At 42.0% G+C, this 25,532-nt stretch overlaps 1 protein-coding gene across 2 annotated transcripts in view; it reads right to left on the reverse strand.

Annotated features, from left to right (window-relative positions):
• The window catches only part of lcp2 (lymphocyte cytosolic protein 2), a 168,338-nt gene extending 149,774 nt beyond the window's left edge, over positions 1-18,564 (reverse strand). For both annotated transcript variants that reach the window (XM_033030013.1, XM_033030012.1), the window contains exons 1-2: positions 18,229-18,564; positions 12,585-12,647 (exon numbers count right to left, since the gene is read on the reverse strand). In XM_033030013.1, coding sequence (XP_032885904.1) covers positions 12,585-12,647; positions 18,229-18,306 — 141 coding nt within the window. In that variant the 5' untranslated portion in view covers positions 18,307-18,564. The remainder of the gene's footprint in view (positions 1-12,584; positions 12,648-18,228) is intronic.
• Between the last annotated feature and the right edge of the window lie 6,968 nt (positions 18,565-25,532).

Here is a 25,532-nt window from a genome sequence, read left to right on the forward strand (position 1 = left end):
TCGTCGAAGAGGTGCTGAACGTACTATTGTGTATGAAGGTAGACAAATCACCAGGTCCAGATCAGATATATCTCAGAACATTGTGGAAAACCAGAGAGGAAATTGCAGGAGCCCTGGTAGAAATGTATGAGTCGTCTTGAAATACAGGAGAGATAACGGAAGACTGGAGGGTGGCAAATGTTGTACCTCTATTCAAGAAGGGCTGCAAGAAAATTGGTGGGAACTATAGGCCAGTGTGATTAACATCTGTATTTGGAAAGTTACTAGAGTATATTTTGAGGGAAAGGATATTCAGGCAATTAGACAGACAAGCGCTGATTAGGGATAGCATGATTTTGCACGTGGGAGGTCATGTCTCACAAATCTGATTGAGATTTTTGAAGACATGAACAAAAAGGTCGATGATGGCAGAGCTGTAGATGTTGTATATGTAGACTTCAGCAAAGCATTTGACAAGGTCCCGCATGGTAGGCTGCTCTGGGAGGTTAGATCGCATAGGATCCAAGAAGATATAGCCGAATGGATAGAAAATTGGCTTCATGGAAGGAAGGAGGGGGTGATGGTGGAAGGTTGCTTCTCTGACTGGAGGCCTGTGACTAGTGGTGTGCCTCAGGTTTCAGTGCTGGGCTCCGTTACTGTTTGTCATCTATTTCAATGATTTGGATGAGAACATACAGGGCAAGATTAATAAGTTTGCTGATGATACAAAAGTGGGTGGTTTTGCTGATAGTGAAGATGGTTGTGAAAAAATGTAACAGGATCTTGATTGATTGGTCAGGAATGGTTAATGGAATTTAATGCAGAGAAATGTGAGGTGTTGCATTTTGGGAAGTCTAACATGGGCAGTACCTACACAGTGAATGGTAGGGCTCTGGGGAGTGTTGTAGAGCAGAGGGATCTAGGAGTACAGGAGCATGGTTTCTTGATAGTGGAGTCACCAGTAGATCGGGTGGTTAAAAAGGCTTTTGGCACATTGTCCTTCATCAGCCAGAGTTTTGAGTATAGAAGTTGTGAGGTCATGTTGCAGTTGCATAAGACGTTGGTGAGGCCACATTTAGAGTATTGTGTTCAATTCTGGGCATCATGTTCTTGGAACGATGTTGTCAAAAAAGACTGGACCCTTTCCCATCCCAGCCAACACTTCACACCCACTCACAACCTGACCTCAGTCTGCAAAGACTGGGCCCATCAACAACACCACAGTCACATCTGTGGAGTCTTTTAAGTTCCTGGGAACCATAATCTCCAAGGACCTTAAGTGGAGGGCTACCATCGACTCCACAGTCAAAAAGGCACAACAGAGGATATACTTCCTGTGGCAGTTGAGGAAGCACTAATGATGGTCCAATTCTAAACGGCCATCGTAGAGTCTGTCCTCACCTTCTCCATCATGGTCTGGTTTGGCTCAGCCACCAAGCACGACACCCGGAGCCTGCAGCGAATCATCCGATCAGCTGAGAAGGTTATTGGCTGCAACCTTCCCTCCATTGACGAACTGTACACTGCAAGGGCCTGGAAGCGAGCGGGTAAGATCATCTCTGACCCCTCTCACCCTGGCCACAAACTCTTTGAATCACTTCCCTCTGGAAGGCGACTCCGGACTGTCAAAGCTGCCACAGCCAGACATAAAAACAGCTTTTTTCCACGAGCTGTAGCTCTACTCAATAACCAAAAATCTGAAGCCTACCTTTGCTCTGGTATTTTATTTAATTCACATGTTTAATCAATAATGTTTTATTATTAATGTTTAATGTTTTATGTATAATTCTTAAATGTCACTGTATGTCATGTTGTCACTTGCGGGCGGAGCACCAAGGCAAATTCCTTGTATGTGAATACTTGGCTAATAAACTTATTCATTCATTCAAGCTGGAATGGGTAGAGAAGATTTACGAGGATCTTGCTATGACTAGATGGTCTGAGCTATAGGGAAAGGCTGTAGGCTAGTACTTGTAAGATATCACGGCTTCAGCATGTAGATAGAAACAAGCACAGGTTTTCAGTACATGCTGTTGCCAGTGTGGGTCTTTATTTTACAAAAGTACACTGCGCATACTCGCAGGTATTCACGAGACTGATAAGATATTGAATATATCACATGACACAAATCATACCATTCTGGTACTCAGTTCTTAAAGTTACAGTTACCATTATATACACTGCACTGCTCTCCCCTTGGAAAGTAAAATAACTTGTAAATTAGACAAGCAAGAATATTTTTATATATTTAATCTGCCGACTGGTTTACACACTTTCTGATCTCCTGTGGTTTAGGGGGAGTGTCAGGTTGTGGTCCTAAAGGAGAGTCAAGTTCAGGATCATTTACCTTTGTCTCTACTTTCTTTGGCGATGCTGATTTTATATCTGAACTTGGAATAATACCAATATCTCACAGATCTGCTTCTTCATCTATGCTTTGATCTTGTTCATCCCTTGCTGGAATCATATGGTTTATGTGCACACTTCTAACACTCCTCCAATTTCTACCAAGTACCTCCTGGTACCACAAACTTCAACTACTGTTCCCACCTCCCAAACCTGATCATCTGTATTGAACCTATGTTCTTTTTGACTTACACCGTAATTATGTTTCTGAAATGTTTATGTTCAACATTAGGAGATAGGTTATGGGCCTTAGGCAATTTTTAGGCGACTGCCGGTGACTGTTGTAGAAGGTCGCCGAAAAAACGGCAACTGGACTAATGGGCCTGCCCCACTAGGCGATTTTTTTAGGCGACTGCCGGTGAATACGACAATGGAATTCAATTAAGCCAGCACCGGCGACAACCTACGTCGCCCAGCGACAACCTACGACATTCTGGCGACGACCTACGTTAACCTGTTGACAAGCTATGGCAGCACCTACGTCAAGCTACACTCATTGGCGTCAAACCCACAGTCGCCACAGTCGGAGAAAAATGTTCAACATGTTGAAAATCCAGCGGCGACCAGAAAGACACTACGACTCTGGGCGACTGAGGAGACTACTCACGACCATACAGGTGACACCCCGGCAACCACCAGCGACCATGTGGGGACAGCCTAGTCGCCTGTAGTCGCCTAAAGAATCGCCTAAGTGGGACAGGCCCATTAGGTAGAACCAAACTCAGTCTAGTTCTGAGCCTTCTTTTCATGAGAAGTTCAGCTGGCGTATACCCTGTTGTAGATTGTGGCGTGGCACGATATTTCAGTAAGAAACTAGCTAGCTGCTGTGACATACTGAATTTTGTATTCCCCTCAAGGACTTGTTTCTTGAGAGCTCCTTTGACTATCCCGTGTGCGGGCGTGGCGCCGACAGACGAGAAGCCGAAGCAAAGAAGTGGAAGCCAAATAACCGAATGGAAACAAAGCTGAAACACCAAATAACCGAATGGAAACAAAGCTGAAACGCCAACTAACCGAAAGGGTGGGACGCCTAAATGCAAACTAACCGAAAGGCCGGGACGCCTAAAAGCCAATTAACCGAAAGGCTGCGTCGCCGAAAAGCAAACTCACCAAATGGCCGCTCTGCCAAAACACCACCTACCCGAAAGGCGGTGTCGCCTACAAGCCAACGGACCGAATGCCGCTCAACAGAAAAGTCAAATAACGGACATGACTTTGCCGGGGGGCGGGACTTGTCAGCGATTGGTCCAGACCCCCGCGTCCATCACATCACTGTGGAGGGATGAACATTGTCCCACACCTTGGTGGAAACGAGAGGGTGGGGGACATTTTCCCACACAAGCCATAGGTGTCTGGGAAGTCTGAACCCAAGCACCAAGTTGCAAGCGGCCGAAGGTGCGCATCCCTCGGGACAGCCCCCACTCTCCCACGGCCACCCTCCGCGAGCTGTAGGTCGGGTGGAGCAGAGGTGTGGGACCATGTTCATCCCTCCACAGTGATGTGATGGATGCGGAGCTCTGGACCAATCGCTGACAAGTCGCGCCCCCCGGCAACGTCATGTCCGTTATTTGACTTTTCTGTTGAGTGGTATTCGATTCATTGGCTTGTAGGGGACGCCGCCTTCCAGGTAGGTAGCGTTTCGGTTTCGTTTCCATTCTGTTATTTGGCGTTTCAGCTTCATTTCCATTTGGTTATATGGCTTCCACTTCTTTGCTTCAGCTTCTCATCCATCGGTGCCACGTCCGGATACCGACTATCCTGACTGACCTTTCGGCTGCGCCGTTAGATGCCGGATGTTAAGTTGGCACTAGAGTATGCTTGATACCATTTAGCTTCATGAAGGTTTGGAACAGTGCAGTACAAAATTGGGGGTTGTTGTAGAGACAAGCTTTTCACGTAATCCATGACACACAAAGATAGACCGCAATTCGTCTATTGTTCTTTCTATTGTTGTGTTTGTATCCATTTGTACCACCACAATCCACTTTGAGTGGCTATCTACCAAAACAAGAAAATTATTATTCCGTGTTCACAAAAATCTACATGAACCCTCTGAAAAGGTCTAGTAGGCCAAGACCACGTTTGCAAAGAGGTTTGTGCAGTCCTACTTCTACAACTCTGGCAGGTGCTACATTTGCTTGCCATTGCTTCTATGTCATTGTCCAATCCTGGCCAATAAATGCAACCTCTGGCTGTAGACTTCATTCTCACAATACCTGTGTGTTCACTATAGAGATCTTTATGTAATCTTTGTCTTAAACAATTGGGTACTACTATGTGACCCCATTTAATACACCTGTGCTCACATAACAGTTCATTTTGTCTATAGTGATAAGGTTTTAGCTCATGGTTTATTTTTGACAATCCATACAAAGTTTATTCGTATACTCGTTTTAACAAAGTGTCCTTTTGAGTTTCAGCAGCAACTTCAGCTGCTGTGACTGGAAAGTCATTGTCCACTGCTTCTATGAAGTAGATAGCACCTTCAGTGCCCATATCACATTCTTCATGAGGCAAACGTGTCAATGCATCAGCGATAGCATTTTTTTTTTGAGCTGCAGTACTCAATGCTGTAGTCATACTGTGACAGGAGAACTGCCCAGCGCTGCATCCTCGAGGCTGCCATTGTAGGTATTGCTAATCGAGGATCAAGAATAGCGAGAAGTGGCTTATGGTCAGTAACCAGGGGGAATTTCTTACCCGACAGATACTGATGGAATTTCTTGATCCCAAAGATGATATCAAGGGCTTCTTTCTCGATTGGTGCATAATTACGCTCACTCTTGGTAAGTGTGCGTGATGCAAATGCTTTAGGCCTTTCCTGTCCATGTTCCATTACATGTGAAATCACAGCTTCTACCCCACAACTAGACACATCACAAGCTAACTTTAACTCGCGATTTGTATCGTAGTAAACAAGTAATCCATCACTGGTCAAGCTCTTCTTACATGCATCATCAGCATTTTGTTGCTCTATGGACCATTCCCATTTTTTAGCCTTTTTCAACAACTTGTGAAGAGGAGCTAGCTTTGCTGCTAACTCAGGTAAGAAGTGTGAGTAATACTGTGCCATACCCAGGAATGAGCGAGTTGAGACACTTTCTGTGGTGTTGGTGCGTTTGCTATAGCTTCAATCTTTTCCTTCACTGGTTATAGTCTATGTTGATCCACTTTCAAACCAAGATACACTACTTTGGTCTGTAAGAATGCACATTTGCTTCTTTTCAACTTTATATTGTGATCATCAAGCTGTTTCAACACTTCAATGTGTATGCTCCTCCTCGGTACCAGACACAATCAGCAAGTCATCTTCATTGGGAAGTTATTTAAGTAATAGGTTTCAGTATGTAAAAATTAATAATACTGAATCACAGCTTAGAAGAGTAACCTGTGGTGTTCCACAAAGTTCGGTACTGGGACCTAAATTATTTATACTTTATTTAAATGATATTTGTAAAGTATCCAATACATTGAAGTTTGTTACGTTTGCGGATGATACAAATGTATTTTGTTTGGGGAATGATATAAAATAACTATTGAAAACAGCAGAAAGAGAATTGATAGTGCTAAAAAAATGGTTTGATATTAATAAATTATCCCTAAATGAAAATAAAACAAAATTTATGGTGTTTGGTGGTGACAGGGTTAATTGAGAAATAAACTTGAATTTAAATGTAGTTGAAATTGAAAGAGTATATCAAACAAAATTCCTGGGAGTGATTATAGATCATAAACATTGTTGGAAGCCACATATAGAATACATCAAACGGAAATTATCAGAATCCATATAACCATATAATCCATTGCTATTCTTTACAAAACAAAGGATCTGTTGAACAAGAAATGTTTGTATATATTGTATTACTCACATAATGCCATATATGTCATATTGTGTTGAAGTTTGGGGAAATGTATATAAAACAAATATAGACCCTATAATTAAACTCCAGAAAAGAGCTATTAGAATAATACATAAAGCTTCTTACCGTGAAACTACAAATCCATTATTCATAAAGTCCGGTACCTTAAAATGTTTGGATATTGCGCATGTAAAGACATTAGAAATACTTTTCCGAGTTAGGAATAAAAGCCTTCCGTGTAATATATATTTTTTAATTTAATTGAGAAAAGGACATTATAATTTAAGAGGGTTGTGTATTTTTGAAACATGTAAAATGAGAACCAATGTAAAATATAGATGTGTTTCAGTTTTGGGAGTCAAATTATGGAATGGGCTTAGTGATGAGTTGAAATTTTGTAGCTCTCTGTCTAGTTTCAAAAAAGCGTTAAAATGTAAAATATTTAAGGATTATAATGTAAAATGATTTAAATATAAAATAAGTAAGGATTACAATTTAGAGTAATTTTTTTTTCTTTCCTTTGTAATGCTGATATTCTGGGTTATTTTATGAATTGTATAGGATAGGCAAAAATAAGCTTTGTGGCTTCAGCCTATTCCTTTTTCGGTCATTGATTATGTTAACGTTGTGTGAAATGGATACAGTGTTGGTTCATATTCACACAGATTGTAAAGTTTTGTTCTTTTTAATGTATGACCGAAATAAACTATTAATTCATTCATTGCTCAAACAATGTGATATTGCTTGCAGAATATTGTCCATTGTAGCTTGGAAGATTTTTGGTGCTGACTTCACACCATAGGGTAGTTTTGTGTAGGAATACAGCTCCATGTGTGTGCTAATAATGAGGTACTGCTGGCTCTTATGATCACCATTTAGCTGAGCATATGCATGTGACAGGTCTAGCTTAGAGAATACCTTGGAACCAGCAAGTTCAGCGTATAAATCCTGTGAGGTTGGTAGTGGATACTGTTCATCATCTACTGCCTGGTTGATGGTCCACACAATCTCATTATGTTGTCCGCTTTCGGAACCACTACTATTGGAGTAGTCAAATCACTGCGATCTGTTTTAACCAATACACCGTTTTGTTCCGACTGTTTGATTTCAGCTTCCACTTTACTTTTCAGCGAATATGGCACTGGTCGTGGTCTACAGTAGACAGATTCCACATCGGGTCCTGATGTGTGCTTGCTCACCCTTTATTGATCATAGCAAGATGTTTCTGCAACAACAGATCCAGTTGTGTTTGGTCCTCACCTACAAAGCCCTCCACCATCTGCCCCTCCCCCCCATATCTCACTGACCTCCTCTCCCCCTACCAACCCTCACAGTCCCTCAGATCCACATCAGCCGGTCTCCTCTCCATCCACAAGTCCAACCTCCGCAGTTTTGGGGACAGAGCCTTCTCCAGGGCAGCTCCCAGGCTCTGGTACTCCCTCCCCCAACTGATCCGCAATTCCGTGTCCCTCACCATCTTCCAGTCCCGCCTCAAGACCCATCTCTTCACCTCTGCCTATCCTTAGCCCCACGTCCCCCCCCCCTTTTCATCTGTGCTTGAATTGCCTCATATTGTGTTTTGAATTGAATTCTGTTTTTAATTTGTGTACTAGTCATGTCTCTACTATTTATTTCATTCCCCTTACATGTTTTTCCTCTACTTGCTAAATTTTTGTAAGGTGTCCTTGAGACTCTTGAAAGGCGCCCATAAATAAAATTTAATATTATTATTATTATAACTTGCAACTATAGGCAACCTCAAAGTCTTGCCTTTGTATTGTACATCACAAACTATCTTTCCACATGTCTCCAACACTTCTCCAGAGTACGTTTTTAGCTGAACGTTTGTTTCTGTGATAGGCATAGAATCCAAGACACTTGGATTCATAGATGTCTTTGCTTATAATTGTGCAATCAGCAGCGGTATCAATACACACAGTAATGTATTGATTGTTCACTTTGACCCTTGTCTGAAATTCTTCCTTTCCAGACCAACCGTTCATAGTATAGACGCCGTACACTCCAAGTTCATTACTCTCTGACTGTTCTTCAAGATTGTGAATCCCACGCATTTGGTTTTGCCGAGCCTTTTTTTTTTTGCTTTGTCGTGTGATGGTGTTCTACATGCTGATGCAATATGGCCTTTTTTTGGCAGTTGTACCATTTAGAGTCCTTGAAGTGGCACTTATTTGCTTTGTGTTGACCATTGCGTCGATAGCACATATCTGCGCTTTTCCCAGAACTTTGCTGTGAAGGCCTTTTCCCTGTATTGTCATGCTTGTGTTTTGGAACTGCCTTTTACTGTTGACTGTGCCAGAACGTGTTGGTCGAAACTCATGTGCACTTTTACATGCCATCTCCATGGCCAAAGCAGTTTTGCATGCCAAATCAAAGGTAAGGGCTGGTGTGTTCAGTAAAGCTCATCCAGCATCCCACATACAAATCTATCACACAAAGCTCGATCCAGAAATGTTGCAAAATTGCAGTGTAGAGACAACTTCTTCAATGAGATAATGTACTCGCCCACAGTCTCACCAGACTTCTGGTTTCTTGTGTGAAATTAGTAACTTTCTGCAATCTCTATGGGCTTAGGGTTGAAGTGAGCATCAAATTTTAAAAGAACAGTCTCAAATGAAACATTCCTTGCTTTCTCTGGGGCTAAGATGTTGGTGAGAGTTTTATAAACTTCAGGACCAATTTCAGTTGATAGATTGGCTTTCTTTTGTTCCTGGATGGCCTTCTTTTGAACTCTCACCTGCACTTGATCATCATCCTCTGTTTCTTCAGCAATAATGTAATTTGCAATAAAAAGCATTTCTATTCACACACAGTATGAGGTAAAGGTTTCACGGTTCTTGTTGAAAGTCCCTAGTCAGCCTATGTATCCTAAGGATGCCATCTTGCCCCAAAGACACAACACAAAGATAGCCTGACAAACTCTAGACGATTTGTACAGCTGCTGTTGTAAACTACAGTCCCATGCATTGAAGGATCTGCGGCCTATCGTGTCCAGTTCGCAAACAACTGCGACACAGCTCCGTATTTGTACAGGGCTCTAGTGAGACCACACCTGGAGTATTGTGTGCAGTTTTGGTCTCCAAATTTGAGGAAGGACATTCTTGCTTTTGAGGGAGTTATTCACCAGTTATTGAGCTATTCACCAGGTTAATTCCGGGGATGGGGGGATTGTCATATGTTGATAGAATGGAGCGGCTGGGCTTGTATACTCTGGAATTTAGAAGGGTGAGAGAGGATCTTATTGAAACATAAGATTATTCAGGGTTTGGACATGCTAGAGGTAGGAAACATGTTCCCGATGTTGGGTAGTCCAGAACCAGGGGCCACAGTTTAAGAATAAGGGGTAAGCCATATAGAATGGAGATGAGGAAAAACTTTTTCACACAATGAGTTGTGAGTCTCTGCCTCAGAAGGCAGTGGAGGCGTTCAAGAGAGAGTTAGATAGAGCACTTAAAGATAGCGGAGTCAGGGGATATGGGGAGAAGGCAGGAACGGGGTACTGATTGTGGGTGATCAGCCATGATCACATTGAATGGTGGTGCTGGCTTGAAAGGCCGAATGGCCTACTCTTACACCTATTGCCTATTGTCTATTTGATGTTTAAAATGTCAAACAATACTGCATATTGCAAAACTGTCCTGCATAAACTCTATCTGACATTCGTCGCCATTGTAAGATATCACGGCTTCATCATGTAGATAGAAACAAGCACAGGTTTTCAGTACATGCTGTTGCCAGTGTGGGTCTTCTTTATTTTACAAAAGTACACTGCGTATACTCGCACGTATTCACGAGACTGATAAGATATTGAATATATCACATGACACAAATCATACCATTCTGGTACTCAGTTCTTAAAGTTATAGTTACCATTATATACACTACAGTACTCTATTCCTTGGAGTGCAGGAGGATGAGGGGTGATTTTATAGAGGTGTATGAGATCATGAGAGGAATAGATTGGGTAGATGCACAGCGTCTCTTGCCCAGAGTAGGTGAATCGAGGATTAGAGGACATAGGTTTAAGGTGAAAGGGAAAAGATGGAATGTGAGGGAAAACCTTTTCACACAAAGTGTGGTGGGTGTATGGCACAAGCTGCCAGATGAGGTAGTTGAGGCGGGGACTATCCCAACATTTAAGAAACAATTAAGCAGATACACAGATAGGACAGGTTTGGAGGGTTTATGGACTAAATGCGGGTTGGTGGCACTTGTGTAGCTAGGTAATGGTGGTGGGCAAGTTGGGCAAAAGGGACTGTTTCCACGGTACATCACTCTATGACTATGACTCTATCTGCATTTAAGTCCAAGTCATGTGCATATATATCACGCACAATCAATGAATTTTTATTTTGTAATATTCCTTTTCTATAGCAAACGGAAATGTAATGTTAAGATCACCATCTCCTTAAACTTCCCCTTAAAAATTTGGTTCACTTGAACCACCACATTCCTCGGAACTAAATCCAATAATGCCTAATTTTTCTTTGGGTCAGAAAAACACAATTGGTGAAAATGATCCTGGACACATTTTAAAACTCTTCACCCTATCCTCTCTTAGCCATTTTAACTACCCCAGGTTACAATGAGGTAATTAAAATACCCAGTTAGAACTACAGCATAGTTTTGCACATTCTTGTATTGTCTCTGCATATTTGCTTCTTTGGTTTGATAGAAATAAGGATTATGGATCAGATTTTAGTTTTGTAAATTTTTTTAGGCAGCATTACGTTCCTGTATGAATATGTGGCTTTGAATCATTATGCAAAATGCCTTCATCAACACTAATTCATAGTCATATTGCATGTAACGTGCCAACACCAACCAAGATGCCCCATCAAAACTAGTCCCACCTACCTGCGTTTGGTCCATATCCATCTCAAACTTTCATATGCATGTACCTGTCTAACATGTGTAAGAAAGAACTGCGGATGCTGATTTAAATCGAAGGTAGACACAAAATGCTGGAGTAACTCAGCGGGTGAGGCAGCATCCCTGGAAAGAAGGAATGGGTGACGTTTCGGGTCGAGACCCTTCTTCAGACTGATGTCAGGGGAGGGGGCGGGACAGAGATAGAATGTAGTCGGAGACAGTAAGACTAGTGGGAGAACTGGGAAGGGGATGGAGAGAGAAAGCAAGGGCTATCTGAGGTTAGAGAAGTCAATGTTCATACCGCTGGGGTGTAAACTACCCAAGCGAAATATGAGGTGCTGTTCCTCCAATTTGTGCTGGGCCTTACTCTGACAATGGATGAGGCCCAGGACAGAAAGGTCAGATTGGGAATGGAAGGGGGAGTTCAAGTGCTGAGCCACTGGGAGATCAGGTAGGTTAAGACGGACTGAGCGGAGGTGTTCAGTAAAACGATCGCCGAGCCTGCGCTTGGCGTCGCCGATGTAGAGAAGTTGACACCTGGAACAGCGGATACAGTAGATGAGATTGGAGGAGTTGCAAGTGAACCTCTGACTCACCTATAAAGACTGTTTGGGTCCTTGGATGGAGTCAAGGGGGGAAGTAAACAGACATGTGTTGCATCTCCTGCAGTTGCAGGGGAAAGTAGCTGGGGAGGGGGTGGTTTGGGTGGGAAGGGACGTGTTGACCTGTCTGACATAATGGCTCATGCAAAGCAAGCAATGTGATTTAACTTCAAAGTGTAAATCCAATATTTTGGTAGCAACTTCTGTCCTTTGGGAGACATTGTGGTCAACTCTACGTCGAGCATCACCCGTTATAGTTAAAAACCACTGCTCCAAGCTGAATTTCTCTCCATGCTTGCAGCAGATAATGTAAGATGGTAGGAGAATTGCTTGCACTGCTTTCTCTGAGCTGTTTTTCTGTTGGGCAAGACTTAATGCATTCAGTCTTTCATTAAGGGCCTTCTTCAAGGCTATTCCATTACAATTTGCCCTTGAGCCAAACAACTTTTTTAATGTTCGTATATTCATTCCAGTATTGATAGTGCAGTATTGAGAATGAGTATTGCTAGTGCAGCAATGACAGTGATGTCCTGTATTATATTCCAATTCGTTTCTCCATGCTTTCCAACTCACATCTTGCATTCTGTATTTGAATACTGGAGAATGCTTGTGGAATGGAATTGAGAGATGGATGGTTTTAATCTAGTTGTTGACGTACGAATAGCCTCCAACTCAATGGAAATCTTCACTGACCTGGTACACACTAGTCCTTTATCTATGTTGCAGGTTATGCTGATGTCGTGAGGATGCTACCAAAGGTCAGGTTCAGTCTGGGGCTTTCCCCATGACAAAATTAATTTTGCACTTAAAATTTCCAATTTGCTCTAAAAGTAAGTTGGTTACTTACCAAAAATCTCTGCCCATTGATATTGTTCTTTTTTATAACCTTTTCACAGTCTTTCCAGTCCAGCTATTGAACACAAACAATAATAAAATTAGCTTTCAGGCATTTGAATGTATTGAAAACATTGCATCGGATGGATGACTCACATCAATCTATTGTGCAGCAAAGATAATTTGTTCATAAGGCAAAGCTTCTTTAAAGAGCAGAGAAACTGCACCAATCTTTCTCAATAAAGGCAGGATATAGTAATTACCCAAGAAAATGCAATGAATAGTGGATAGTTATGCACTAATTAAGTGAAGAAAATCAATCTCTATCACTTTTTACAATGTTGTCAAGATTGATTAACAGGTGAATATATAATGAAGGATGCAATTAAAAAAATATGTTAAAAATAATAATTGAATTGAGCAGAGTCAGCATGGAATTATGAAAGGAATTTCATGTTTGACTAACTTGTAGAATTTATTTAAGGATGTAGCCAGTGGACGAGAGAAAATCAATGAATGTGGCATATTTGGATTTCTGGAAGGCTTTCAATAATGTCCCAAAAAGGAGGTTGGGTAATAATGTTAGTGCAAATGGAATGGGGGCTAATATACTAGCATAAACTGAATATTGTTATTGAAAGCAGAATAAAAGGCTCGTTCACAAATTGGCAGGATGTAATGAGTGGGATGCTGCATAACTAATACTTTTGCTCCAATCTCATTCAATGATTTACTAAGGTTATGAACTATCATAGTCATGCAGCATGGAAACAGACCATTCCACTTAGCATACAGAGTAGGCGCTCAACCGCATTAATTCTACTTTCCAACATATAAAACACATACAATTCTTGAGGGACTGGGCAGATTAGATGCAGGAAAAATGTTCCCGATGTTGGGGGAGTCCAGAACCAGGGGTCACAGTTTAAGAACATTTAGGGCTGAGATGAGGAAAAACTGCCAAAGAAGGCAATGGAGGCCAATTCACTGGATAGATTCAAGAGAGAGTTAGATAGGCGGGACTGTCATATGAGGAAAGATTGAAAAGACTAGGCTTGTATTCACTGGAGTTTAGAAGGATGAGGGGGATCTTATAGAAACATATAAAATTATAAAAGGGCTGGACAAGCTAGATGCAGGAAAAATGTTCCCAATGTGGGGCGAGTCCAGAACCAGGGGCCACAGTCTTAGAATAAAGGGGAGGTCATTTAAGACTGAGGTGAGAAAAACCTTTTTCACCCAGAGAGTTGTGAATTTATGGAATTCCCTTCCACAGAGGGCAGTGGAGGCCAAGTCACTGGAAGGATTTAAGAGAGAGTTAGATAGAGCTCTTGGGGCTAGTGGAGTCAAGGAATATGGAGAGAAGGCAGGCATGGGTTCTTGATAGACGATCAGCCATGATCACAATGAATGGCGATGCTGGCTCGAAGGGCCAAATGGCCTCCTCCTGCACTTATTTTCTATGTTTCTATATAGCTCTTTGGCCTAACAGAATCAAGGGACATGGGGAGAAAGCAGGAATGGGGTACTGATTTTGAATGGTGTTGCTGACTCGATGGACCGATTGGCCTACTCTTGCACCTATTTTCTATGTTTCTATTTGGCCCACAGCCTTCAATGCCGAGGCAATTCACATCTGCAGCCAAACGCTTCTCAACACTGCTTCCGCCATTCTTTCAGGTGGTGTATACTGCGAGTCCCCGCAGATCTCCTCTAAATCTCTTACTCCTCATCTTCAACCTTTGCTCTCTCGTCTTCTAGTTTTATCTATCTTCAATAGAGGGAAATGCAGTGACCACTAGGAGTATCTCATAATTTTATGCACCTCAATCGTGTCCACGCTTAACCTCCTCCACTCCTGGGAAATCAGGCCTAACATCTCCAGTCTCTCCTCATAAATGAAACACTGAATCCCAGGCAACATCCCGGTGAATCTCCATTCCATCCTCTCCAATGTTATCACGTCTTCCCTTTGTTGAAGATTAGAAATGCATGCACTATTCCAGATGAGGTCTGATCACTCTTTTATAAAGTTGGAGCATAAACTCCTGCCTTTGTCTATCTGCGCTACCACCTTCAAGAATCTATGAATTTGTACATTAAGGCTCCTCTATTGTTCAATGCATCCGAGGACTCTACCATTTATGGTGGATGTCCTTGCCTCATTAGTAATAAAGTGCATCACGGTGATATATTTCCAGGTTTTCATCTGATACTAATCTAGGTGGTATTGTTGTGGTGAAGAAACAAGAGAATGTAAAGATTATTTAAGGGGATCGGGGAATGCTGAGTAGGACATGTCAGATGGAATATAATGTGGAAAGATGTGTGCTTATTTACTTTGGTGTACATAATTGAAAAGTGAAGTATTTGTCAAATAATGAGGGATTGGGTAGTGTTAATGTTGAAAGGGATCTGGGTGCATGGGTGTGCACAAGACACTGAAGAACAGCGTGCAGAGATAGATGGAGATTAGGAGAGGAAATGGTTTGTTAGTCTTATTTTGAGAGGGCTTAATTATCAAAATTTGGAAGTTTGAGACCACACAAAGAGTATTGTGTACAGTTTTGGTCTTCTTACCTAAAAAATTAGAACATTAGACATCAGAACATTGAACAGTACTGCAATGTTCCAGTATGCATAGGAACAGGCTCTTCGGCCCACATTGTCTGTGCTGAAAATGATGCCAAGTTAAACTTGATGCCAAGGGGTCCATATACCTCCATTCCCTGGATATTCCTGTAGCCCCTTGAATGCCACCATCGTATATGCCTCCACTATCACACCTAGCACCGTGTTCTAGTCACCCACCTCTGTTTAAAAATCTTGCCCCTCTCACCTTAACGGTATACCCTCTAACCTTTGACATTTCTACCCTGGGAAAAAAGGTTCTGACTGTTTAGCTGAACATAAAGTCATAGAATCATAGTCATTCATGCCCTTCAGCCCTATTCATCCATGCCGACCAAGATGTCCCATCTCAGCTAGTCCCATTTGCATGCATTTGCCCCCATTTCCCTCTAAACCCTCCACATCCATGTACCTGTCCAAATGTATTTAAAATGCCTTTATAGTACCTATCTGAACTACCTTCTCAGGTATGTGCAACTACTCCCCCTCCTGTCGTGGGGTAGACTGACTCCCCTCCCTTTCTGCCTCGAGCACTGGCTGGTTTATAATAGAGCCTGTGTTAGGCCTGGCCCAAACAATTTTAAGAGCTGAATCTTTGACCCTGTTCATTGGTTAGAATTAAGTTGCGCAGAAGTCAGATTTTTCTATATCTAAGTTTATATGAAAGGTATCAATGTAAGTTCACTAAAAAGTATTTGTGGTAATTGCCTGACAAGTAGATTTAGGGTGATCAGATTCTGATTCTGTCAACCTTTCGAATATATATTATACATTTACAAGGCTGTTGCCAGGACTCGAGGGCCTGAATGAGAAAGGTGAAGATGAGCAGGCTAGGACTTTATTCCTTGGAGTGCAGAAGGATGAGGGGTGATAGAGCTGTATAAGGTCATGAGGGATTAGATAGGGTAAACTCAGAGTCTTTTATCCAGAGTAGGGGAATCATGAACCAGAAGTCATAGATTTGTGAGGGGGGAGCAAGATTTCATAAGGACCTGAGGGGCAACATTTTTATACAGAAGGTGTGGTTGAGGCAGGCACCATCACATCATGTAAAAGAAATTTAAAGGCCAATAAAGTGTCTTTTTTTCTGGTTGGCTGCCAGTGAATAGAGGGGTTTTGCAGGGGTCAGTGCTGGAGCTGCTACTCTTCAGTGTATAATAATGATGTGGATGCAAGCATTTGCCCCCATTTCCCTCTAAACCCTCCCCATCCATGTACCTGTCCAAATTGAAGGCTTTATGGCCAAGTTTGCAGATGATACAAAAATAGGTGGTGGGCAGATAGTGTAGAAGAAGCAGGGACTCTGCAGAGGGATTTGGACAGGTTGGGAGAGTGGGCAGAGAATGGAATATAGCGTAGCAAAGTGTGGAGTCATGCATTTTGGAAGTCGGAATAAAGGCATAAACTATTTTCTAAATGAGGAGAGAATCCAGAAATTGGAGGTACAATGGGACTTGGGAGTGCTGGTGCAGTTTCCCAAAAAGTTAATTTGCAAGTCGAATCGGTAGTAAGGAAGGCAAATGCAATGCTCACATTTATTTCAAGAGGGCTAAAATACAAAAACAGGGATGCAAAGCTGTGGCTCTAGTCAGGCCGCTTTTAGTGTTGTGAGCAATTTTGGGCACCATATCTGAGGAAGGATGTGCCGGCTCTGGAGAGGGTCCAGAGGAGGTTTACAGGAATGATCCCAGGAATGAGTGGGTTGACATATGGTGAGAGTTTGACGACACTGGGCCTGTACACGTGGAGTTTAGAAGGATGAGGGGAGATTTCATTGAAACTTACCGAATAGTGAAAGGCTTGGATAGAGTGGATGAGGAGGATGTTTCCACTAGTGGAAGAGTCTAGGACTGGAGGTCATAGCCTCAGATTTAAAGAATGTTCCTTTAGGAAGGAGATGAGGATAAATTTCTTTAGTCAGAGGGTGGTGAACCTGTGGAATTCTTTGCCACAGAAGGCTATGGAGGCCAAGTCAATGGATATTTTTAAGGCAGAGATAGATACATTCTTGATTAGTATGGGTTTCAGGGGAATGGGGAGAAGGCAGGAGAATGGGGAGAGATAGATCAGCCATTATTGAATGGCAGGGTAGACTTGATGGACCGAATAGCCTAATTCTGATCCTATCACTTATGACCTTATGTGTCTTTTAAATATTTTAATTGTATCTGCCTCTACCACTTCCTCTGGCAGCACATTCCACGTATATACCATCCTTTGTGTGAAAAAGGATTATGTCCCTTTAAAATTTTCCTTCTCTCACTTTAAACCCACACCTTCTAGCTTTAGACTGCCGACCCTTGGGTAAAGACTGTGGCTATTCACCTCATCTGCACATATACCACTATATGGTCATCCTGCACCCCCTGACGCTCTAGGAAAAATTAACCCAGCATATCGAGCCTCTCCTATAACTTAAATCTTCCGGATCATTAATCCCCTTAGAACTCAAACCGTCTAAAATATCCTTGTAAATCTTTTGCATTCCTTCCATTTTTGACATCCTTCCTGGGCGACCAGAACAGTACATAGTACTCTAATTGTGTAATTACCAATGCCTTGCACAGTTGCAACATGACATTCTAACTTCTACACTCAAATTATTAACCATTTAGTTAATCTGACATAATTGTTGGATCAAAATCTTAGAGTTTTTGACTCAACAGTCCTGTGTATTCTTCTAACACAAGGACTGTAGCAGGAGGTCCCACCATCTTCTCAAAGGAAATGGATTATGAGTATCAATGCCGTTCTTCACAAATACTTTTTACAAAAGATATAGAAGGTATTTACATAACATTTGTAGATAACCACATCACATTATACTGGGGGCAATATTTTTTAAATTAAGCTGTAAGGAACTGACTCCACATGATTAAACAATATTCATTTTGGCATTACGTTTTAGCTAGATATCTGGTCTAAAATTCTGAAAGCAGATCGTTACATGGAGATTGACAAAGCAAGAGGCAGGTAGAGAAAGTGAAATTGAGAGAGAAGAAAATCTTTTGTTTGGTTCTACCTACCGTTCTGAAGTAATTAGCCAAATAAGCTGAGGACCATTGAAGTACATCGTTACGATTTGGAACTTTCCTTAAAGCCATTTTTGCTGGTTATTTTTTGCTTGATTTCATATTGTAGCATACAGCTGAGAAAAATAGCTGGCCTTTTCTCTTCCTGTCACACACCACAACCTTCACAGAATCTAGAACGGAAGTGCGTAGGGTGTCAATAGATGAAGAAACCAAATAGCTCTCTCAATAGGGTAAACGTTTGCTTCTCTTTAAAATAATAAGATAAGCAAAAAAAAAAATTCTCAGTGGGACTGTACGCTGTCCTCTGTCATGTTATTTTAAAAATGTATTTGTAGAAATGGATGACTAATTTCCTTTGTAACTTCCTCTTCATAGTCCATGGAAATCATGAGGAAGTTTATCAGAAACTGTCCTTTTTTCATTTTTTCAAAAGCACAGTGCCCTTGCTTTGTTAAACGGATTCATTCAGCGGTTATTGATTCTGAACTGAATATATTTGGCTGAACACCATGTGGTAGTGGTACATTTTAACCACTTGCACAAAACATAAGTGTCCAGCAAGAATGAATACAAGGCATTATTAACAAATGATTAAATTTAAAAGTAAAATACTGCAGTTGCTGGAAATTAAAAATTAAAACAAAAATTGCTGGATATACTGGGGAAATCAGGAAATCAGTCAGAAGCTGTGGAGAGAGAAACAAAGGTAAACATTTCAGGTCAATGAGCTCTCATTGGAACTGGGGAAATTGAGAAATTGATTTCCAACTTTTATATTTTATGCCTTCACCTATGAGGGCAAGCAAGCACATACTGTAACTTCCTCATCATCCTATCAATTTGTTTTGTCCCTTGCAGCTTACTAATGGACTTGAACCCCTAGGTCTCTCGTTTCAACATTCCATAATGTCCTGTTTATTTTATTTTCTGAGAGGACCCAAACTGAAATGTAGCCAATGCATGTCCTCCAGAGATGCTACCTGATCCTCTGAGTTACTCCAGCACGTTTTGTCTTTTTTCTGTAAACCAGCATCTGCAGTTCTTTATGTCTACATATTATTTACTGTATACAGTATGTCCTATCCCTATTTGATCTCACAAAATGCATCACATCGTACTTGTTGTAATTAAAGTCTACCTGCCTTTCTATCTAATCAAAATTATGCGGTAGGCTCGGGTAACTTTCCTCCCTATCTATAGCACACCAATTTACATACCACCTACAAGCTCACTGATCATGCCTCATACGTTCCAAGTTGTCTATATATATATATATATATATCACAGACGACAAAGGGATTGATCCGTGTGGTACTCCAGCACTCTAACGTCTAGACAGAAGACATCTCTTCACCACACCATGCCACTAACCTCATACTTCTAACCTGTTATATGACTCTATAAGGCCAGGAAACAACAACTGTATTCAATTGCGATGGGCAGTAAGTTCAAGACAATTAGTGATCTCCACATCCAAAGTCAAATTACTTAAAATGTCCCAGGTCTCTGGATATATAACAGGAATATGATACAAATGAACTTCCATTTGAAGGATTCCTCTCGTTTCTTTTAGAATGCACTAGGCATTGCTTGTGCAGAACATAAAGTGCTGATGTAACTCAGCAGGTTAGGCACTAATCCTGGAGGAGATGGATAGGTGACATTTTGTGTCAGGACCTTTCTTCAAAGTCTTCTTTATTTCTGAAGAAGGGTTCCGACCCAAAATGTCGCCTCTCCATGTCCTCTGGAGGTGTTGCCTGACTCGACTGAGTCACTCCACCATTTTGCGTTCTGTGCAAGAAAGAATCCAGCATCTGCCCTGTATCCACAGTCATTCTTTATGGCTTTGCACTTGAGATTTAAGTAGTGTAGTTTTCAGCTTAGAAATGAGTGAACGGCATGAAACAATAGTAAGATTAAATGAGAACTTACCAGTTTGAAGTTTGATCTTTATTTTATGAGGAGTTACGATGAGGGATTACATGAAGACCCTGCCAGCACGCATGCGCGACATTCTTCAAAGCAGCAGTGTGGAATCACAGAAAACACAGTAATTGAAATAAACATAGTAAAGATAAGGTGAACTAAGATACCAGTTGACCTTTATAATTGAGGGTGGGAGCTGAGGGCACGTAATCCCTCATCGTAACTCCTCATAAAATAAAGATCAAACTTCAAACTGGTAAGTTCTCGTTTAATCTTACTATTTTACTTCGGAGTCACGTGAGTGACTACGTGAAGATTTTAAAGCTCTGTGATTTCAAACCGTGTAACAGTCCATGCTTCACTCACTGCCGAAGTCATCCAAGGGAGGAAGCATGTTATCGTAATGAAACATGAATCAGTTTTTTTAAAACAATAACAATATTTATTTTAAAAAACAAAGAAAAATAACGCTCCCCCGGGCTTAAATTATATATTTGCAGAATTTATAATCCTCTCTGCAATTAATACAGGTTTAACAATCGGCTTATTATAGAACGTTTGGAAAGTTCTTTCCGTGGACCACCCCGCTGTTGCCAGGATATGGTCCAATGGCACGTCCATATTCTTAGCCGCCGATGTAGATGCTGACCTGGTGGAGTGAGATGTGTAAATGTCAGTATCCACCCCAGCACTCCCAATACCTGTCTGAGCCATCTAGAGATGGTTTGTACCGACACCCGACCATGTGGCTATTTGTAGCTGACCCATAGTGCCTTTTCTCTCCCTCGGGGTTCTTTGGTTTATGTTGAGATATTGTAGCAAATGTGTCATGACACATAAACGGGGGTCAGGTGGGTACGCCCGGAATTCCATAATTAGTCCTGAAGTTCCCGGTCTGCTCTGTTTTACCAGCTCCCAGATAGTAAAAGTGACTTGGTCAGCTGATATGACCATCTTGTCCAGTCTGAGAAGGTGTAGGGACTGGACCCTTTGGGCTGAGACTAAGGCCATCAGTATTACCGTTTTCAGGGTGAGCTGTTCCAGAGTGAGGGATCTGGCTGGTGACCATCCCCTTAGGTATGACAGGACGACACTGATGTCCCAGATCTGGGTGTACCTTGGTCTAGGGGGGTTGGTATTAAAGATGCCTTTCATTAATTTGGATGTGACCCTATGGACTGTTGTCCTGGTGCCTGCCACAGATAGGCTGACAGTGCACTCCTAGCACAATTGATTGTACTGTAGCTCAGACCTTCATCGTAGTGAAGGCTGGACAGGAACTCCAGTACGTTGGTTATGGTTGCTGTTCTATAAGTTGTCCCTGTTCTTGAACAATATGCTTCCCACTTCCTGATGCTGGAGAGGTACTGCTTCTTGGTGGATTGTCGGTGAGATGCTGTCATCATGTCCACGGTCCTGTTTGACAGTCCCAGGTCCAATAATGGTCTCTTTAAATTCTGCAACCCAACAGATTTATTCTGTCATGGCACGGGTGACTCTCGCCTGTGACAGGGTGGACCAACAGATCTGGTCTCCTGTGAATGGTCATGGGTGGTTCAGTGATCGTGTCAAGGACCACTGGGAACGATGGCTGTGTAGGCCAGTCGGGTACTACCAAAATACCTGAAGCAGAGTCCATCTGTATTTTGTGTAGTATCCGACTGATGAGGCAGAAGGGGTGAAAGGCATAGAAAAATAATTTTCCCCAGTTCAGCGAGAATGCATCCATCGCTGCTGCCTCAGGGTCTGGTTCCCAAGCGACATATGTTGATACCTGGTGATTCAGTCGGGATGCAAAGAGGTCGATATCTGGTGTTCCATATTGCTTTGTAATTTCAGCTAATACTTTGGGGTTTAACATCCATTCGGTGTTATCATTGAATTTGTGTGACCTGGTGTCTGCCACTGTATTAAGCTTACCTGGTAGGTAAGTTGCTGATAGCCAAATATGTCTGTCGACACACCATTGCCAGATTGTGTTGACCAGATTATCACATGATGTCGATTTTATCCCGCTCATATGATTAATATAGGCCACACCCAACATTTCCAAATAGTTTATACCCAGTGTCTGTAGAAGTGATGATTCTTGTATATTCCATCTACCGCCCGTACTAGATATAGTGTTAGTTCCTCCCCAGCCTTGAGCACTAGTATCCGTTTGTATCGTGAATGTTGGGTTATTGATAACGACGGGACTGGAACTATGCCAAATGTTCACTTTCCACCATTGTAATTCTGATATTGCTTTAGCTGGTAATTTCATGGTTCGGTCAAAATGACCTGCATGTTGTTTTAACGCTTGCACCTTTGCTCTTTGTAAGTTTTGGTAATGCAAAGGTCCAAGCTGGGTAGCTGAAAATGCTGCTGCTAATTTCCCAATTACTCTTGCCACTTGTCGAATGGTTGGTTGATTGGTAATCATTAATTTGTTGCGGGCTTGTGCCAATTCTGCTGCTTTTTCTTTTGGCAACGTTACAGACATGTGGACTGAGTTAATTGTGAATCCCAGATAATCCATAGTTGTGGATGGCGTCAACTTAGATTTATCTGGATGTATGACAAATCCCAGAGTTTCAAATAAATGTTTGGTAGCTAATACTGCTGATTTAGCTAATTCCAGGGTTTTGCCTACTATCAAAATATCATCAAGATATGCCATGACAATATGTTTTTGTTTTCTTAGTATTGCCAGGGCCGGTTTTAATATCTTGGTAAATAGTCCCTATAATGTTATAATTTCATCCCTATACGAATGTTCCTTATTCACAGCAACCTGCACTTACTCCATAAGAGAGTCGCATTGCCCGTCCAGTCATCATCTCATAGGGCCTGAGAACCAAGGTGTGCTTTATGGTCTCTCACTATTTCATCAGGATTGCCCGCAGTAAATAATCAATGATAGGACCTTTTCACTTGCACCTACTCCAACCTCATCTACTGTATTGGTTTCCCGCTCTCCATCCCCTCCCCCTTCCCAGTTCTCCCACCAGTCTTATTGTCTCTGACTACATTCTATCTCTGTTCTGCCCACTCCTCTGACATCAATCTGAAGAAGGGTCTTGTCCCGAAACGTCACCCATTCCTTCTCTCCAGAGATGTTCCCTGTCCCGCTGTTACTCCAGTATTTTGTGTCTACATTAGCTAATGTTGTTTTGAATGCTTGTTCCATTCTCATTGAGCTCAGGAGTGGTATGCTATGTAGTATCACTGTCGGATCTCTAGCAGTTTGCATGTTTCCTTTACACTGTTTCTGTGAATCTGTCTGTGGAAGGTTTCCTGAGCTAAATTCCGTTCCACCATGTTGATAATACAGTTTTTGTCAGCAAAACCAAAGGCTATTGTGTAACCAAAGACACAGTTCACAAAAGATCACAGGCCTGATGTAGTGGTTAGTGTTGTGTAATGATCCTCCTGTTGGTTGCTGGAATACGCTTAGTTTAGTTTAGTTTAGTTTAGAGATGCAGAAATGAAACAGGTGCAATCAGGTGCATGGTTCCTTGAAGGTCGAGTCTCAGGTAGATAAAGTGGTCAAAAAGGCTTTTGGCACTTTGGGCTTCATCAGTCAGAGTATTGAGTATAGAAGATGGGAGGTCATGTTGCAGTTGTATGGTGAGACCGCATTTAGACTATTGTGTTCAGTTCTGGGCACCATGTTATTGGAAAGATATTGTCAAGCCTGAAAGGGTTCAGAAAAGATTTACGAGGTTGTTGCCAGGACCAAAGTGTGTAAGCTATTGGGAGAGGTTGAGTAGGCTGGGTCTCTATTCCATGGAGCTTAGGAGGATGAGGGGAGATCTTATAGAGGTGTACAAAATCATGAGAGGAATAGATCAGGTAGATGCACAGAGTATTTTACCCAATCGAGAACCAGAGGACATGGGTTCAAGGTGAAGAGGAAAAGATTTAATAGGAATCTGAGGGGTATCTTTTTCACACAAGGGGTGGTGGGTGTATGGAACAAGCTGCCAGAGGAGGTAGTTGAGGCTGGGACTATCCCATCATTTAAGAAACAGTTAGACAGGTAGATGAATAGGACAGGTTCGGAGAGATAAGGACCAAGCACAGACAAGTGGGACTGGTGTAGCTGGGACATTGTTGGCCGGTGTGTGCAAGTTAGGCTGAAGGGCCTGTTTCAACACTGTATTACTCTATGACTCTAACAGGCCCTTTGGCCCACATAGACTATCCCGACAATTAATCACCCGTTCATACTAGTTCTATCTTACACACGGGACAATTTACAGGAGCTAATTAACCTACGAAATTGCGTCTTCGGAATGTGGGAGGAAACTGGAACACCCGGAGAAAACCCGCATGGTCACAGGAAGAATGTACAAACTCCCTACAGACAGCCATAGTCAGGTTCGAACTCTGGGTCTCTGTCTCTGTAAGGCAGCAACTCTACCACAGTGTCATGGTACTGCAAGCTGCTCTCGAACGTGGTGGTCACAGTTTTTAGGCTTCAATACCTACATCCCGATAATTGTTGCAGAATGAGAGTGTGGCCAGGAAGCTGTCTTTTTGAGGCATACCTCCTATATGTTCCTAGTGTGTAGGAAAGAACTGCAGAAGCTCATTCAAATTGAAGGTAGACACAAAATGCAGGAGTAACTCAGCAAGACAGGCAGCTTCTGGAGAAAATGGGTGACGTTTTGGGTCGAGACTCTTCTTTAGACTGATCAAAAATATACGTTCCTATATGTTCCCTTTGGTGGTGGGGTGGTCAGTACCTGGGATGGACTGGGCAATGTCTACCACTGCTGGTATCCTCATAGCACATAGAACAGGGAACAGTACAGCAAAGGAATAGGCCCTTCAGCCCACAATGTCTGTGCCAAACATGTTGCCAAGACCATTTCTTTTCTACCTGCACATAATCCATATCCCTACATTTCCACCATATCCATATTCCTATCCCAAAATTCCAGGCACTCACGACCCTTTGTGCAAAAACATTATGTCAATATGCATGTCCTGTTGATTTTTTCAATAAGTTCCAATGTTCACATTTAAGGCAGAAATTCGTTACATCGTAATCGCATCTCCTTCCTGGCCTTTCAAAACCTTTTCTGGAAAGGATTATAATTGTCAAATTTACAAGATCTCTTCTGTTAGAGCTGCTTACATCGATGTGTAGAAATTGGATTTCAAACCTTTTTGATGCATAAACAGCCATTGGGTTTGCTTTAAAAGCCAAACTTCAGATTGAATGTTAACACTATTAAATTGGGGAACTTCCGGTGGCGCTATGGTGGCTTAGGGCACACGCTATTCACCTCCGCACTGTTTAACGGCGAAAACCTACTGAAAATCCAAACCAGACAAATCTAAAAATACTCACCGGCAGACGTTCAGCAGTCGCGTAA

This window comes from Amblyraja radiata, chromosome 11 (assembly GCF_010909765.2).
Source record: "Amblyraja radiata isolate CabotCenter1 chromosome 11, sAmbRad1.1.pri, whole genome shotgun sequence".
Lineage (NCBI taxonomy): Eukaryota > Metazoa > Chordata > Chondrichthyes > Rajiformes > Rajidae > Amblyraja > Amblyraja radiata.